The following is a 19,756-nucleotide window of genomic DNA, read 5'->3' on the forward strand; positions in this document are numbered from 1 at the left end:
TAGTTTCCTGAAAATATCTGCTCAATATGCACCAGCAGGCATAAAAGCAAAGAGAATCCTAGATTAGGAGCCATTAGCAAAGGAAAAAGACAGAAAATATAAAAGCCACTCTATAAATCCATGATACATCCACACTGCCAAGAAACATTCCATACATCTGACAAAAATATAACTATAAATATGAATGAAAACTGGAATATGCTTTAAGCCAAGTAACTCATGTAGGCTATGTCTACACTAGCCACCTGCTACAAGACAGGCCTTGCAAGGAAAACAAGAGAACACCACTGACCATCACATACAGCCCCCACCTAAGACCTCTCCAGCGCATCAATGATCTGCACCCCATCGTGAACAATGATCTTTCACTCTCACAGACCTTCGGAGGCAGGCCTGTCCTCGCCTATAGACAGCCTGCCAACCTTAAACAAATCCTCACCAGCCACTGCAAATCACAAACCAGTGACTCTAGGCCTGGAACCAGCCCCTGCAAAAGTCCTCGCTGCCAACTCTGCTCACATATCTACCCCAGTGACATCATCACAGGACCTAACACCAATTATACCATCAGGGGCTCCTTTACCTGCACATCTACTAATATAATATATGCCATCATGTGCCAGCAATGCCCCACTGCAATTTACATTACATTACAAACTGGGACAGTCTCGCCGTAAAAGAATAAAGGGACATAAATCAGACATCAGGAATGGTAACGTACAGAAGCCTGTGGGGGAACACTTCAATCACCCTGGACACTCGGTGGCAGATTTAAGGGTGACAGTCCTGAAACAAAAAAATTTCAAAAAAATCAAATGGAGAGAGAAATCTCTGAGCTGCAATTTATTTGCAAATTTGACTCCATTAACCATGGATTAAACAGAGACTGGGAGTGGCTCGCACCTTACAAAGGCAGTTTCTCTGCTCTGGGTGCTAATATCTCCCCATTAGACTCTGACAAAGCCTCACATCCCCCTGTCTGATCTGACTTGTTTTTTCCTCTTTTGATAAGTACTGTTGATACTGGGCCATTTCCACCTTGCTGAATAGAGCTTGTCAGTTCTGGCCTTCCTTCTTACTGGGACCCCACTCTTTAAATAACCCTCTGAAACCAGCCCCCCACTCATGCATCTGATGAAGCAGGTCTTTGCCCATAAAAGCTTATGCTCCAAAATATCTGTTAGTCTATAAGGTGCCACAAGACTGCCTTACATAGTTACATCTGGGGTTCAGGTCCCATTGAGTGTTAGGCAAGTCCATTTTGCTGCGCCCTCCCAGAGCTGAACTGATCTCAGGCTATGTTTAGATTATAGGTAGCTATATAGTATTGGGGCAAGGGGAAGACAACGACAGATCACCATCACGCCACAGCATAGATACTGTGCTCAAGGCTTCCCCACTGCAGCGGCAGCCCCTGCAGGAGGAGGAGGAGGTAGCCCAGCGCCAACCCCTGCTGAAGCCAGACTCAGAGGCCAGCAGCCTCATCCTGGACCTGGACCGTGGCAGCCAGGCCACCTCTCGTGCATCCTTGGAGCTGGGTGAGGGTCCCTCTGGTGATCACCCCACATGTTACACACCCTGAGTGCAGACTAGGTGTGCTGTGAGTGTTGCTAAGCTGGCCTGGAGTGGACCTTGCACTGTAGTCCCAGCATGTGGAACCATGTGCAGCAGAAGTGTGCGCTGCCCAGACCCAGCAGACAGCCCCTGGGCATGAGTAGCTGCTGCCAGCCTCACAGAAGAGCCCTTCTAATTGATGTACTTGGTTGCGATATGCTCTGAGGCACAGACTACGATGTGGGTCCCAACCATGGCCCCAACGTACTTCAGGAACCCGAGGGCAGCGAATTCAGCTATCACTTTGTCAACATATCCAAGACAGCAGACCCTCCATAGCAGTACTATGTTGATGGCTGTCACAACCTGCAGAGGGAGAGGACCAAACACACACACACACACACACCCCCCCCCAGGAGGGAGGGAGTCCCCCCCTACCCATGGCTGCCCCCACAGCAGCAGGACTGTGCGAGGGTAGAATGGCAGTCACCCAGGGATGGGGCTCCCTCCCTCGACCCCACCCCCTGCTCCATCAACTGGACGACTCCTCCCCACCTCCCATCTTTGTGTCATTCCCCCTCCATCTTCCGCCACTCTGGTTGAAGGGACTGCAGCTCAAGAGGGCATTACCTTCACGAGGACTGCCCCAAAAGGTGGACTTCCTAATGCGGAATTGGTTGATCACCGAGCGATAGCTGTCAGGGTGGTGAGCTTCCACACAACGATTGCGACCTGCTTCTCTATAAAGGATGGCAGGTGACAGCCTAGTGTCCTGTCTCCTGAGGGCAGGGTGAGCCAGGCACAGAGCTCCAGGAAGGTGCCCTTCCGCATACAAAAGTTCTGGAGCCACTGCTGGTCATCCCACTGCCCCATGACAAGACGGTCCCACCAGTCGGAATGGGTGTGGTGCCTCCAGAGTAGACTGTTCATGGGTGGTGGGGGGAGGGAGAGCGTGTGTGTGTGTGAGCGCGTGCAAGTGTGAACAACCTGCAGCCATGGTGAGGTCCTCACAGGTAGTCTTGGATTTGCCCTCCGGGAGGAAGAGAATGATGTCTGTCAGGAAGTTCAGCAGCTGCTGCAGCATGTTGCTATGGGGCCACCGCAAGGTTGATAAGGTTGTCCCTTTTAATCAATGTGAATTCTTCCATTGGATTCCAAGGCTCCAGGATAATTTCTTACTAACTTATTGTTTTCATGATAATGTGTGTAAATGAATATATATAGTAGTCTGAGGTTCACATGAGAGCTAAGAAAACACAACATGATATTGTCTAAATTTTTCTTGGCTTCAATATTACTCGTTGCAATCCTGGCCATTTGTGTGTATGTAGGCTGGTGACCATATTTTTTTTATAAATAAAACAGCCTGAGGGCTTGCCCAACCTGTCCCCACCTTACCTTGCAATGCTCACCCAAGCCACTCTCTTTGATTCCTGGGGCTGGGACTGACTCTCCCCCAACATTTATTCTGGGGCTGACCTCCCCGCCCACCCCGAACTCTGCACTGCCCACAGCAGAGTCTGCCCCACTTATTATTATTAATTGCATGATTAATCATGCCTTTAATTTTTTAATTGCTTAACAGCCCTAATATTAAGGCAAGATAAAAAGCATGAATGACAAACATGATAGTGGCTGCAGATGCTATCAATATATTGTTTAAAAAGACAGTGGTTGCAAGCAATAGAAAAAGTAAAACCTCTCATGTGCTAATGTTTTTCCTCTATTTAGCACGTCCTCTATTAAAAATGTCTGGGTTTCTCCCCTGCACCAAAATCCAAAGGTAGCTCGAAGCTGTCAATCATGGCTAAGACAGGAAAGCACCAACCTCCAATAACTCCAGACTGAGAAAGTTTCCAAACTGTAATTTACATTAGGGAAAACTATTTGTTAAATATCAGCGACTTCCTCCAACTCTAACAAAGATATAACTAACAGTACAACAAAACCCAGCATACAAGGGTGAGAAAGTAGAATAAGAAAAATTGAAATTGGATAATTAAATTCAGCCTACTTAAAAACCTCTAAAGTTTAGCTGCAGGAAACATATCCCATTTTTGTCTCAAACCGTTCCATTGTTGAACAGTAACAGAGAGGAAGCCGTGCTAGTCTATACACTATCAAAACAAAAAGCAGACAAGTAGCACTTTAAAGACTAGCAAAATGGTTTATTAGGTGACCTTTCGTGGGACAGACCCACTTCTTCAGACCATAGCCAGACCACAACAGACAATATTTAAGGCACAGAGAACCAAAAACAGTAAGCAAGGAGGACAAATCAGAAAAAGATAATCAAGGTGAGCAAATCAGAGAGTGGAGGGGTGGGGGGGAAGGTCAAGAATTAGATTGAGCCAAGTATGCAGACGAGCCCCTATAGTGACTCAGAAAGTTCCCATCACGATTTAAACTATGTGTTAATGTGCCGAATTTGAATATAAAAGCCAGCTCGGCTGCTTCCCTTTCCAAAACGGTGCGATAAATGCCCCATTCCATTACTGTTTTTGGTTCTCTGTGCCTCAAATATTGAGTCTGTTCTGGTCTGGCTATGGTCTGAAGAAGTGGGTCTGTCCCACGAAAGCTCACCTAATAAACCATTTTGCTAGTCTTTAAAGTGCTACTTGACTGCTTTTTGTTTTGTTGCATTGTTGGTGTGCGCTGTTACATAATTACTGTAAATGACCCTTACAAAGAACCTTCTTAAGTATTTTTGACTTGTTTAATTATTACAGTCTGGGCTGATGGTAGTGCCTATTAAAAGTCATATGATACCTCCTATTATAAGATCCCATTTTCAGATATCTAACTTTGCAAAAGTAACATACAGTTTGTTTAAAGGTAATTACTTCCATGTAACAGCATCATCATTACTAAAGCTTCTATTCTAAATGTGACGATACTTAGTCCCACTGAATTTCTACAGCTCAGGAATTAGAGTCTTCCACAGAATAAGCTCAGAAGAGACAATTAACCTGATCTCCTGCAAAACACAGACCACAGAACCTCACTCAGTAATTCCTGCATCAAAACCTCAACTTCTCTTTTATCAAAAGCATTCAGTCTTAAGAATAAATGGTGCAGAAGCCACCAGGTTCCTAGGTAAGTAATTTCAATTTAAAATGTTGAGAATTTATTTTCTCGTGTAAAGTTGTCTCCTTTCAGCTTCCAAAATATGGGTGTCGCTGTTCCTTTTTCCTGCTAGACTTAAAGACTTCTCCTAAAATCATAACTATTTTCCTCATGCGCACCATGACCAAGTCACCTTTTAATCTTCTGGCCTAAACTCAACACCAAGCTTCTTAAGTTTCTTGCCACAAGGTCAGTTTTCCAGATTTTATATTATTCTTAAATTCTTGAAGAATATTCCTAGGATCAGATGATCTCTCTCCCAGAAATACTGCTTGAATCTAATCCAATTTTTAGAATACAGCTGAGAAGCCAATTCCTTACTTTGTCAAATAGAGCACGATACGATTGAGGCGGTCAAGGCACTCGGGAATCTCACTTCAATAAACCAGGTATTTCTATACAGCCCACATACTCTTATAGGCTGTAACTCAATTCTGTCTCAGTTTAATTTAAAATAGAGAATGAGTGTTTTAAAATTAACTATGAAAAAAAAACAAACAGTCTATGCACCACTGTCCTAATGTTGTTTGTTTCAGTGTTAAATTCTATTTTACATTTGCTACACAGTCAAGTTTTTAATATCTCAGATTTCTGTAGTGACAAGACAGCTGCACTATAGAATCTCTAAGAAGCTGTAGTGTTTGGCAAGTGGAATAGGGAGAGTTGCCAATTTTGGAGTCATGGGAAGCAGTCTCTAAGCATATGGAATTAGCTGGAGATTTCTGGCTACCATTATGAGCAATACAGTTATTGATGTTGACATTTCAGCTGCAATCTTTTGCTTCAGTCATGCTACTGATATAACTAGCAAAAATCGGAGCTCTCTATTATCTTAGAAGTAGGGACATATACAGGGATATGACGAGCAAAATTCACTGTTCTCTATTACCTAAAAAGTCAAAAGGGCCACTCCATTAGTTTAAATAATGAGGAGTCCTGTGGCACCTTAAAGACAAAGACTACGTCTACGCTAGAAGCATCTGATGAAGTGAGTCTGTGCTCACGAAAGCTCATGCTCAAAACTTTTCTGTTAGTCTATAAGGTGCCACGGGACCCTTCACTGCTGTCTACAGAAGTTACCGTCAGAAGAGATGTTCCAACAAAACTTCTGTCAACAGATCACATCTACACATAAAAGTGGAGCATCTCTTGACCCACTCTATCAACAAAAGGGCACCCTGGATCGCCTGCACAGCTTTTTTAATTGACAGTTTCTGTTGCTAAAACAGTGTGTGCAGATACTCAGAGTTTTGTCTACAAAACTCTCTAGTACAGATGTATCCTAACAGATTTATTTGGTTATAAGCTTTTGCAGGATAAAAAACACATCATCAGATGCATGGAATAGACATCAAAGAGCTAGGGTTAGAGTTTTCTGTATACGAAAATCATAGAATACTAGCACTGGAAGAGACCTCAAAAGGCCATCAAATCCAGGTCCCGCCATCAGCGGAGGGGACAAGAATCATCTATATCATCCCTATTAGATATTTATCTAACCTGTTCCTATACATCTCCAATAAATGGAGACTCTACAACCACCCTACGCAATTTATTCCAGTGCTTAATCACCTTGATAGTTAGGAATTGTTTTCCTAACATCCAACCTAAACCTCCCTTGCTGCAGTTTAAGCCCCTTGCTCCTTGTCCTATCATCAGAGGCTAAAAAGAATAATATGTCTCCCTCCCCTTATTTACGCCCTTTTAGGTTCTTGTTCCTGTTCCCTCTCAGCCTTCTCTTTTCCGAATTAAACAAATCCAAATCTTTTAATCTTCTGTCACAGGCCATATCTTCTATACATTTAATCATCCACCCCCTAATTTCTCTACATCTTCCCTGAAATGTGATGCCCAGAACCATACACAGTACTCCAATTAAGTCCTAACCATCCCAGAGTAGAGTGGAAGAATTACTTCTCCTGTCTTGCTCTCAACACTCCTGTCAACATACTAACTTATCAAAAATAAGGGAGTTACTTAACAAATGTAAGACTAGTGTTAACAAGGCAAATTCAGTCAGGCTGGATGTGGCTCACTCATAGCAGTTGATGGAGGAAGTGTAAATACAGGTTCCACCTCTATGGTCTGGCACCCATGGGACCTTAGTGGTCCTGAATAAGGGATTTTGCCTGACCAGCGGTGGTTAATTCCCCCACCCCACCCCCGGGTCCCTGGCTGCCGCTGCTGTAGCTCACTACTGCAGCAGAGACTTCTCCCCTGCCCTGACTCCAGGCAGGGCAGCTGCAGGACACCAGCTCCCTAGCCCTGGCTCCTAGCTGCAGGGAGGCCAGCTTAGCTTGCCCTCCTGTCCCAGCCCTCTGGTCCAGGAGCATCCCTTATCCTGCTGGACGAGGATGTCGCTGGACCACAGAAGGCTAGTTTTTGAAGGTGCAACCTGTACCAAGAGGGAAAATTTCCGTTGTAGTAGGAACCATTCTAAGTCCTTTTTTCAGTCCTAATTTGATTGTTTTACATTTGCAAGTGAATTGCAGCTCTCTTGTTTCTCTTTGTAGTCCGAGTTAGAAGTTTTTTGTGAAAGAATGGTCACTTTTAAATGTTACTGGGTGTTCAGGGAGGTTAAAGTGTTATACTTATTTTTGTTATGTTATCTTTCTTGACATTTGATTTTAGTCCATTTATCCTTTGTCACAGAGACTGTTTTGGCTAATACACACGGCGGAGGAGCATTGCTGACACATGATGGCATGTATCACATTAGTAGATGTGCAGGTGGATAATCGCATCAGCCACATTATCAGGGGCTTAAGTGCCATGCTGGTGTGGCTTCTACAGATGATACATGGACAAAGTTGGCAATGTTTTTTTTTGTTTGTTTGTTTTTTCAAAGATAGGTTCCTGAATTAGTGTTTCTGTGGCAAATACATGCCTCAAGTTGGGGAACTGCCTGTGGGTGAGGACTGACCAGCTTCCTAAGGCGTGTAAAAGTGAGAGATTGACAATTTTCAATCTATCCTGGAACAGTGATGCACTAGAAGCTGGGGCTTGTGGTTCTGTTATTTTCCTTACTGGGCCTGTCCTATAGCACAAGATTTCTGGTATTCACCTGTCTGTTGGTCTGTTTCTTCACTTCCTCACATGAGTATTTTAGCTTTAAAGAATGCTTGATAAAGATCTCGTAGGTGTTCTGAGACTTCACTGGTTTACACTATTTCACTAGCAGGTTTCCTTCACAAATACAAGGGCCAGAAACAAGCCTGTTAAGGTAAAGTTTAGGATATTGAGAACACTTCTGTGGCAAAGATTGTATTCTCCACTACTACACCTACAAACTTGGAGACTACAGGCACCAAGATATACTTTTCCAGGTCCTAGTGTTTCAAGAGGCTCAGACAGAACACCTGAGAATGCCCCTTGTCATCTTTGAAACCCAATATTTCTTAAAGTTTCAACTATTGTATTAGTCTCCAGTTAGCCGAGGGGAAAAAAAATCCCACTCCACTTCATCCTGCTGTGAGGAGCTTTCTCCTCCTCCTTCCCAGCATTTTGACTGCTGCATGCTTCCTTCCTTCCAAATGCTTTTTCCAACAGAAGCACCACACACACAAATTTATTGACAATATCACTGCTGCTCACATTGTTCTGAACAGCCATAGGGAAGCTCCTCAGAATCTTAAATTTTACTTTGATGCTGACTACTTAAAAAACAAAACAAAAACAGCAGCAGAGGCATTGGGCTTTCACATGTTTACACACACAGAAAAACCATTAATGAGCATTTTTGATATCTGGAATGTTAACTTCATAACCTTAAATAACTCTGCCACCCCTCACACATAATAATCTGAAGTTCTACAAAATGGAAGAGAACTGATGTTTCCCCATCACCAGTGAAAAGTGAGTGAGGGTTTTTGGTTTTAAGACTCTAGAGACAAGCTATGCTTTTGGGGACAGTGTCCTATGTTGTGTTTTGCAAAAGCACAATGAACATGTATAGGAGTACGCAAACATCTAACAATACTGAGAACAGCCTTCTCAGTCAGTAAGAAACCACCATGGTGACACAAGTCTCTCTACGTCAATCTTTGAAATTAGAGGAAAAGGAGATGAAGCAGCCAATCATCAAATACACAAAGCACTACAATTCCTTCCCAGATGATTACTTCACTTGAGATCATCTGTGATAAATTAAATAAAATGGTATTCAGTAATGTTTCCTTATGCAGATACCATTAGTCCTGTATCATTTTTCTATTCAACCAATTCACCTGTCTTTCTCCTGTAAAATGCATGGCCTGAAGAGACAGCTGCTTCTCTGCAATTGACATAATGCCACTTCTTTTGTCCATTGTGTACTTAAATTCAATATTTGTTTACATCCGTCATTACAGGGTCATGGCAAAGGGAACAGAAAATTATGCAGCCTTGGGTACAAAGAGTAAGAAGGAAGAAAGACCTGACCATACTGTTCTCCAGCTAAATTCAACTGGTAGATAGTCTCTTGGACACTTTGACCAGCTGGTAGACTTAGGATAGCCTGTTATATCTTATTCTGGGCCAAACAACTAGCAGAGAATCAAGGAACTATAATCAGCTCTCAGAGCCCTTCATCCCCAATGTAGAAAGGGTAAACTTCACAAAACTTGACGAAGAGGTAATGTGTCTCTACAGGTAATAGTAAAAACGACGAGAAGTTCTGTGGCATCTTACAGACTAACAGATGCATCTGACAAAGAGGGTCTTTGCCTATGAAAGCTTATGCTCCAAAAATCCGTTGTCCTGTGGCACCCCATACAGACTAACAGATGTTTGGAGCATAAGCTTTCGTGGGCAAAGACCCATTTTGTCAGATGCATCTGTTAGTCTATAAGGTGCCACAGAACTTTGCGTTTTTGCAAATGCAGACTAACACACAGCTACCCTTCTGATACCAGGGAATAGTAGTGCAAGATGTACTATTAGATCACCATTACTTACATCTCCTCCCGTTTTATAATTAGTCTTACTTCACCAGCCTTCCTGGGGACATGAATGATGTTCTGAAAGCCTATGCAGTATATTTTGTGAAAAGAGAGAGTAACTGTATCTTGTTCTAGGAATCAAGAGAATTCCTAGGAGAATATGACCACCCTGGAAGTAGGTTCTAGTAACTGTACATTTCTTAAAGAACACAAAATAGCTCCCAGTTCCTCGAAGGTTCTTTTAAAGTTCTGAGGATAACCACAAAAGTGTCAGTCTCCACTTGGAGATCCAACCCCTGAATAATCGCTCTTCCGTACACCGACTCCCAGTACTGGTTTGCATGTCCAAAATCTATTCAAACTTTGGGGTAACTAGTAAATCAAATTCTAAGAGTGTTTTGACAGCTAAAGCCTACAGAAAAGAAAATGGAGTTATACTTTCTTCAAGAGAGGTTTGAAGAACCTTTTCTTGGCCTATTTAGAGGGTACTAAAAACAATTTCGTTATCAGCTTTCCATTGGCTCAGTCAATGATCTTTAGCAACCATATTGGAACAGACAGTCCTTCTGGAAAACCTCTGCATTGCCCCAGATACATCTCATAAAAAAGTCTTTACATTGAATCTCTGTTGTGAACTTTACAGTTTTGTCCAGATTGGTGTACTGTTTGTCTCAAAGCACTATAATAGCTTTCACAGAACACTTTGTGGCACCAGTCTGCACATTTGATCTTTCTGAAAATACTGCCTCTTCCACCATCTTAAGCCAAAAAAGCCACCACTTTACATACTTTTGGGAACACAATCTATCAAGTTTTCCCTCCCACAAATCTACAGTTTCACACATTAACAACTCTTCTGGCCTGCATCAGGAAATTCTCTTTTAACTCCTAAATTTCATTCTCTAAAACAGAGGAATGATATGTTCCTGTTTGAATGCAGGGGAAAAACAGCTCTTTAGATCTTCTTGCTTTGTTGTAGTGGAGCATTATGACCTAGAGTCAGAAAAATCACTTTCTTTCAAAGAATGGACAACAGCTATTTCCAATACAGCTTAGATTCTTATGATTTCCCTCTCCCTCCTCCCTCCATCCCTTCTGGCTTAGGAAAATTCTAGTACTGAATCTCCTATTATCCTTTGAAGAGATTTTACATAAACAGTTGTCTTAAAACTCTCCCTTATTACAAGGGTCCCATTTACAAAGATCTTTTATTCTTACTAACTGAACTATTGTCTTTGGAGCAAGTAATACAGGGAAAATTACTAGCAATTAACGTTAACAGCATCACTTAACCTCTTTAGGGGAATGGTCAGAACTTAAAAAAAAAAATTAAATCCCATCAGCAGCAGTAGTACTTGGTAGGTTCGCACTTACCCCTGCCAGTTCTTGTTGAATAGGAGCAAGCTGGGCTTCAGAAGCAGGAATCAGAGTAGTACTGACTGAAGCAACAGCGGGAGCAGGAAGCTCAAAGTCGCGCTCACCAGCTGATTCTGTGTGACCCACAACACCGTGGGGGGACTCAGCCTCTCCCTGTGGGTCCTCGCCTGAATCCGACAAACCTTTTTGCTCTGCAGGGGACTGGGAGCAAAAAAGACAATGTCCCTTCAATGCAAGGCTGCAACATGATGGAGCAGTTGTCCAACTGACAGGATTTATTAATCCTTTTTTAACTTCACCATTTTCATGACTTGCAGAAGAAGCTGCTCCAGTGAAGGACAGCATAAAGCAGGTAAGAACCTATAACTAAATTCGTCCCTTTCAAATAAGCACCAGAAGGAGCACATAAATTTTAAAAAGGCAGCCAAACCTTATAGTGCCCCCTAACCAAAACCACTTTTCTCCAAGCCACAACTCTAGCCATACGATTATTAGGGTTTATAGTTTCTCTGTCTTTTGAGCCTTGATTGACAGCTTCTACATGCGTAGTGGGAACAACACAGGCAAATAATCAGCAAGCAGACCACCGCTAAAAATAATGGATTATTCCACTGTTGCAGGCCATGCAGTTTAAGAATAGCATTTGTTGTTTAACCATAGTTTTTTTAATACTTGCCAAACACCTGTGCTTATGTATCAATGCAGTCTCTGAAACAATAACAGCGTCTTCTTCATATATATCTGAATTTATATTAAATTAAATTATGTTACCTCATGACTAGAGGGGAAACGATCTTATACTTAAGAAATCTGAGTTCAGTTCCCACCCTACCAAAGATTCCCTGAACGATATTGCTCAAATCACTTGATTCTCCTGCATCACAGGTCCCTGTCTGAAGAACAACAATATTTCTCAAGCACTGAAAGGCTTTGAGATTTTTAGGGTAGATGTCCATGGCTGGATCGCTCTTACAAAGCAGTCAGCATAAGAGAAGAGGCTGATAAATCCTTGTCCTAGTCCAAGTGTATGTAAGAAGAAACTATCACCACTACCATGTTATATTTAAAACAGTACCTTATACCCCTTCACAAACTTCAAATGATACATAAATGCATGATCATTTCATCCACCACTATAATGCAGCCACCTTCCAAGAGAAGCACAAAAACTGTTTAACAGAACAGGAGGAATATTACCCTACATCAAGAATGCTATATCCAACTGAAACAATAGTGTTTATTTTAGGCAGCCACAAAATGTTAACAAAACATTAAAAATACACATCTAGAAAGTGGAAAACGGAAGCTGATTGCAATGCCTCGGCTCCCCTCTCCTATTGTTCCTATTGTGCACATTATCTCTGGGTGATCTCATCCACATACATGATTGGCTTAAATTGCACCAAGGGAGGTTTAGGTTGGCTATTAGGAAAAATTTCCTTTCAGACTGGTTAAGTACATGAATAAATTGTCTATAGTGGTTACAGAATCTCTATCACTGGACATATTTCAGAACAAGTTGGAGCATGTATAGTTCTTGTGTGTGAAGTTAGAAACAGGAATTGTAAATCTGTTTATAAAGCTCGATGTGCTAATGAGGGTCAGTAGCAATGCTCTGAAAATATAATGGCTCACTGCTCAGATCAACGATCTGTAAATGACTGTTTCTCCCTGTAATCCCAGACTGTGATTGGTCCCACAAACACACATGACCATGCCACCTGACACTGGAACCCATTTTGGATCTTGTAGTTTTCCACTCAAGATGAGAAGAGTTTGAAATGAACACAAAGAATTCCTGCCTTGGGCAAAGGGTGAGAAACCTAACAATGGGGGAATGGCCAGATGCCAAAGGGGTAGTAAGGAAGGAGCCACAGCTGTGTTTATCTCTCACTGAGAAAGACAGCAAGCCTTAGGAGCTCTCACTTTGTAAGACTTTTACATAGTATATGACAAATTTGGGGGGTTGGTTGCTTTTGAAGGTGGTGTTCCTGGATGCTGTCAAGGCCCTATAGCTGAGCCAGTTCAGTGACTGCTCTGCTCTGCTGGAGGAGACCAGAGCTTCTGGTCCAGCAGAACAGGGTGTTGGGGTGCCACAGATGGCAGGTAGGTGGGCTCAGTGACATGATCAACACACCAGGTGACCTCTGTGATCCAACCCATCACAACTACCATCTTAGGCCGAAATTTTTGCTTCATATTTTATTTGCACTGCTTCAGTGACACACAAGTTCCAGTCCATTTTTAATCTTACTGTTTCTTCCCAAAAAAAATCTAATAAGGCCTGATCTTTCTTCTCTGTTACATTCAATACTGCTATCTTAAGATCTATTTAAAGTACTGCCACTACAATCATCTTCCCAGCTCTTGGTCTCCACCTCCTAGATCAACATTCACTCTTAATATCTCTCCAGTGGCTCTACCACTTGAACTTCATCAAGCACAAAATTCCTCATACTTACTCCACAGTTTTCTTCTCATCAGGCTAATCCCCACTTTTTCCTGTTATAATGCTGATGCCAGCCAACAAGCACTTTTCAATCAGGCTACCTTTCAGAAATGGTCCCAATCAAAAACTGTAAAGCCATCACCTTTCCTCTTTCAAATTCAACCTCAGAACTCACTGCTGCTGGAAGGCACACGTAAAACACCCGACAAAGGATAGGAAGGTGACAAGTTTTGATTACTGCCACTAACTGGCTAACAGCTGCACACATCTATTAATTACTATCTTGTCGTACCCACGTCCCCCAATGTAGACCACTTATTTTTCAGGTTAACAGGTTGGTGAGACAAGACATAAGCTCTCTGAGGTATGGAAACTTTTACGACATCTGTTCAGCTCCTAGCACAACTTGGTACAATCAAACTGTGGCCTTCAGGGGCTACCACAATATAAAGGCAACAGTAAGATCCATAGCAACAGAAATGCAGATAACTAATTAAAGGGAAGATTAAAAATATCTGGGAAAAATCCTTGGCCAGTAATATCACAAATAAGATGGTATGATTGTGGTTTTTTACATATCAGAACAAAAATAGTCCTATCTACACAGGTCCATCACTAAACAGAGAACTCAGAACTGTCAACAATGAAGAAAAAGAAAGGGTGATTAAATACTGCTGGTCTGTACTACATGAAGGGTCATGTATACTTGTCATATTACTAAGTATTTTGTATTCCAGCAAATAAACAATGACAAAACCCTGAAGAAGAGCTCTGTAGTTCAAGAGCTTGATACTCTCACCAACAGAAGCTTTGTCCAATAAAAAGATATTACCTTGCCCACCTTGTCTCTTGCTAATGACTAAGTTACACAGCATCTATGAAAGTAATATATTTTTAAGTTAGCAACTCCAGATATTTAGAAGATGTTTAATAAATCTTGTAATGGAAAAACAGCAGAAGACTGCACAAAAGCTAAAGTTTTAACTAGCATTAATCTAGTGGCATAAAGTTGGACATCAATTCTGGACAAGAGAACAGGACAACTGATGCAAGACAAAGAACTGAAGGATGGTAACATACTTAAAAATCCATGACTCTTATTTTATGGAAAATGGTCTTGTCAAGCAAACTACACACTACTTGATAAGGCTACAGGTTTAATCCAAAACTGACTGATTTCAAAATATAACTCCCAATGGAAAATCATCATAAAAAAATCAGATGTTCTATGGAGAACTATAGCAATCTGTTAATTTCCTAATGCTACTCCATACTTTTTTTTTTTTTTATTAAGGTGCAAGAAATTCTATATTTATTGCTGGTTAAGGCGTAGATGGCATAAAGACCAGCAGAATAGCAAATGACAAAATCCAACCACTTATACAGCACTGACTGAATCACATGCTAAGCTGGAAGAATCATAAAAGGATTTCAGTAAGGCCAAAGGAAAAGTAATGTATCTGAGAAGAAAGAAACAGGACATAATTGAGAAAAAGATCTTAGCAAGCCTGCTCTCTAAAAACAATTTACAGGACATGAGTTCTGAATGCAATGCAAGGGCTAAGAAAGTTTAAATGATAATTGCATCTATTAAGGGGTATTTCAAGAAAAGGAGGGAGGCAATCTCTCAGAATATAGAATTGGGAGACCATCACTGAATTATCGTGTCCTGTTCAACTTACTGCCCTGTATCTATTCTATCCTTCCTCTCCAAAAGTAACCAAATGTGCAGTCTGTAAGTGTCATCTGGAGTTCCCACCTAATTTCGTTATTGGTCCTCCCTGATCTGGCTTCTGCACTGAACCATCTTGAGATTGTTCTAACTGAAATTTATAATGCCCTCTTTCTGGCCAGATGTCAGAGTCCATCTTCCATCTTTATCCTTCTTCTCCAATGGGGTGAGTGTAAGGAATAGGGCACCCTAACCAGCCATTCCCAACTATTTTGTTCTGCACTAGCTTTCATGGTTCTGTCTTCTTTTCTCTTAGATTACTAATCGCTTTCTCAGAGCCTCATACTTGGTGGGACAGCCACTTCCTCTTTCTCTTTTGTCATCACTCAAGGCTCTGTCCCTTGGCCACATTCTCTTTTACTTTCTCTCCAAACCCATCAAAACAACCCACGCACAAGACAGCAGACGGGAAGAGAGGGAAAAACTGCAAGAACTCCCTTCTTGCAGCTGCCACTCAGCTGAAAAGCAATAGTGAATCTTGTAGATTTGACCCAAAGAATCAAGGGGCTCTGAAGACAGGGCAGGGAGAAAAGGTTTATGCACAAAAGAGCACCTCAAACTAGAAGGGGAAGGTATCTAGGAGATTTCTGTCCACATATAGCTATAATCTTCCATGAACAAATGGATCCCACAAGTAGCATCCCAGGAAACCAGACTGCTAGAAGTTCCAGCACTCTCAACATCATCTCTTTGCTTCCACACCATTATTTTCTAAATTGCTTTTCTGCATCTCAGGCAGCATCCAAACTGCAGGAAACTGTCGGCAAAAGATATCTTTTGCTGACAGTTGTGTCAGGGGAGGTATTCCCGACATCTGGCGCATCCACACAGGACCAAGTGATGGGAAAAGCCCCTCTGCTGAGGTGGCACAAGGTATGCAAGGGATGTTGGCAGAACTCTTCCACTTTTCTGAGAGTGGCCTCGGAAAAGCAGAAGTGTTGTTTGGATGCAGCAGATTTCTGTTACTGAAGCCTGCAGTCTAGACATAGACTGATACAGCAAGTCCTCTACGTAGATTTTCTGTTTTCCACATTAGTCAGTTTGTGTTATTGAGCAAGTGATACAATTGCTAAAGAAACAGGTTATATGTAACAAATAACTATATAAGGTAAATAAGAGGAATTCAAACTCCAGGACCATTAATCCAGCACCTTACCCTACCGCGACATTCTCTTTAAGAATAAAAACACACTTGTAAAATTTTAAAGGGCCTCATTCTCATTTGCACTAAAACTTCATTCTGGGGAGAAGGAGAAAGAGGGCCTTAAGTGCAAATGAAGATCAGGCCCAAAAAACTGAAAAAATAAATTGATGGCTTTGTTTCTTTAAAAAAGCACTTCGCAGTTTAACCACCTTTTACAGTACTTTAGCACAATCACATGAACGAAATCCAACAGAAACTGATAAGCATTTCTAAAGAAGGATATGCAGGGCCATGTAGACAACTGTGGGGCTCAAAGGACAGCCTCCTTGTGAGAAGTCCCCTTTTCTGTAAGGCTCTTTAAAGGAGTGTGCTGAGATTTCCACCAGCCTGCTTTCCTCAGGCTCTACTTCCACTTTAGATGAAAGCTTTACTGAAAATAGTACCAGCTAAGTCAATCCTGTCAATCTGTTAAGCAGCCCAAGAAAATAACCTTGAGGTTCTTCCTTCACTATTATAAAAAGAAGAAAATGCACATTGTCCTGCATCATGTTTGGTTACAATATTTTCTTTAAAGCAAAAATGGAAGAGAACCAACAAAATAAACGTGTAGAGCCCTGCCCAGACACAAAATTTGCACTTGTATTTGTATCCACAAAAAAGGGCTTCGGATATCCACACCGACATCTGCAGATATAAAGCAGATATCCGCAAATATGAAGGGCTCTACATATAAAACTTGTATCTGCATACATATCTACAAAAATGAGCCTTGGATAGATGCATCCACGAATGCACATACCTGCAGCTATAAAGTAGCTATCTGCAGACTCTATAAATGTGCATTATCTGATGTTTCACCAAATCAAAGTTGTTGAAATGTGTATTTTAAAATGTGTATTTTAAAAACTGGTCCTCATAGCCTACCATCACATTAAAGGTTTGATTCTGCAATCTGCTGACCTCATTCAGCTCTTACTAAATTCACGGGGAGTTGTGGGTTTTCAGCACCTCACAAGAACAGGTCCTAAATGAGCATTTCTTTAGATAGTGGCTCCTACAAGTAGGGTAGGCAGCGTTTGATTTTTTTTCCTAATTTCAATGTTTAATATTAATCTTTACTCAAGAATTTTTATTTGTAACTATTTCATAGTTGTTGGAAATTAAGAAACCAGAGAGTCACCAGTTGTGTAGTGCTGCTGAACAGTTCCTGCCCAGAGGTGGCTCCCACACTCATAGCTAATGAGTGAGAGAGAAGGGCCACAAGACCCAAGCAGAAAGGCTTCCCTTGCAAAGCTGTGGGCCAGTGCCACTCACCCCTGCAGGTAAAAGGATGAATGGAGGAACATGATCTTGAATGAATGGGACAGGACAGGGCCTCCCTCCCTGCCAGGAATGCAAAGACTAAGATGAATCCTTGGCTCTGGGTTGCTGCTGAACAACAGACCACTCCCTCGATCTGGTTGATAAGTGAATGTGCTGTCACAGCAATAAGGGAGCAGAATCATGACACTTGGACTCCAGGTTTCTCTGCACTGCTGCAGGGCCAGCAACATCCCACCCCTGTTGGTGCAAGAGAATCTGGAAGGGAAGACTTCACTCACTATTACTCAGTCATATTTTTCCACTGATTGCAGCAGGTCAGCTGAAATCCACATTACCAAGGAAACTCTGCCAAACCCCCCATAAGACAGTAATGGAGAACCATGTTCCCTGTAACATATGCACCTGGGCTATCACTCAGGAGAAATTCAAATGCCACTCCCCGGATCAGCAGAGTGCCTACAGCTAGGTTTTTTGTTCCTGCTGGTGCTACACATTTGCATATGCCTTGGTATACATTAAAAAATTGATTCCGCACATGGATGGAAAAGATAAGAGAAAAAATTGATGGAGAGTACTATCTCCAGAGGAGTCAGCTGACTCTGACCTTGTACAATCAAATTTCATTTTCTGCAGAATATCTTGCTTCTCCCTAATTTTAAGTATCTATTGATACACCATAGATAGCCAGATGTATTAGATTGTCATATGAAGGGCATACCTTGATAAACTACGTTTATTCCTCCCCCCTCACCCCATGGTAATTGGACACTCAGCTCAAGCAACTGAAGAAACAAAGCACCCTGTACTGTGCCTGACAAAGATCAGCTTGACCAGGTTTGTACAGCTAGCAGACATTTAAACCACCACCAGCCAGCCAACACATTTTGCTAAAATGAAAATAATTATATTCTACCTAATATTGTGCATTGTGCCAATTGTTTTTTTGTTTGTTTGTTTTAAATAAATCACTTAAAATAAGGCCACCCTCCTAAAAATATGCACACAGGCAAAATTCCCATGAATATTAAGTGTTGTTATTATTAATGATTGCAGGGTTTGGTATGGAATCAGGGAATCCACTTAACCACAGCGTTTCTTGGGGAAGCAAACTAAGTCCACAGCAAATGTTGTCAACTACTGCTCAGTGACAATGGCGTTTTAACCAAAAATGCGATGATGGATGTCAGCTAAAATACTGCCTTTATGAGTCTTGGGGATCTTTCTGTTGAATAAGAGGTCTCCTTAATTGGTAAATCACATTATCTTCATAAACATATATTACATAAACAACAAGTCGTCCCATGGCACCTTAATAACTAACAGATATTTTGGAGCATAAGCTTTCCTGGGCAAAGACCCACTTCATCTGTTAGTCTACAAAGGTGCCACAGACTTCCTGCCATTTTTGAAGATACAGACTAACTCAGTTACCTTTCCGATACATATTACACAAAGTTCAAAGTCAGCATGTAATTTTTTGGTAGCATGGGGCCAAGTTAAGTTTTGTTACTTACATATACATTTCCACAGCCTTCAGCTAAAAGGGATTTGCACAAATAGAGCAAGCAGGATTTGATTCTTTGTTTCCAACAAAGTCTGGAGGCTATCTTACATATATTTTGGACATTTAACATTTTGTATGTATTATTACTACACTAAAAACTTGCACAAGTTGCTTAAAAACAGTAAGTCTCCAAGCTTTTGCTTATGCTAACCTATCCACTAGCACTAACTATGCTTTTACATAGGGGGTACTGATTTTACTGCAGGGAAGTAAACTGGGAGCAATCACCCTCACCAGCCCTCTCCTCCCAAAATCATTCATAGTTCTAGAGGTATCAAAAAGACTGATGGATACTTCTAAAATAATATTTATTAAAAGGGAAATATAATTGATTTAGCACTGTAATTACTGGAGTGTAACTTTAACAATCTCTGCTTTTGCTACAAATTTGTCATAACTGCTTCATTTCTCCCTTAAGTAATGGAGTTAATCCTTAACTCATGTTGCTTGAGCAGGTAAGAACTGTGACAAAGGCCAAATCTGAGGTTTTAAAAGCCTAAGGAAAATTACATATTTAGAGTTGGTTCACTACTCGTGTCTAAATATTCTAGGAGTTTTAACAGATTAC

General features: G+C 41.5%; 1 protein-coding gene across 2 annotated transcripts in view; it reads right to left on the reverse strand.

Annotated features, from left to right (window-relative positions):
* Nucleotides 1–19,756, reverse strand: part of RANBP3 (RAN binding protein 3) — a 145,632-nt gene that overhangs the window by 98,132 nt on the left and 27,744 nt on the right. Inside the window, exon 3 of one of the 2 annotated variants that reach the window (XM_074977951.1) lies at nucleotides 10,974–11,177. The exons of the other annotated variant lie outside the window; for it this stretch is intronic. Coding sequence (XP_074834052.1) covers nucleotides 10,974–11,177 — 204 coding nt within the window. The remainder of the gene's footprint in view (nucleotides 1–10,973; nucleotides 11,178–19,756) is intronic. 2 annotated transcript variants of the gene reach the window in all.

This window comes from Carettochelys insculpta, chromosome 27 (genome assembly GCF_033958435.1).
Source record: "Carettochelys insculpta isolate YL-2023 chromosome 27, ASM3395843v1, whole genome shotgun sequence".
Taxonomy (NCBI): Eukaryota; Metazoa; Chordata; order Testudines; family Carettochelyidae; genus Carettochelys; species Carettochelys insculpta.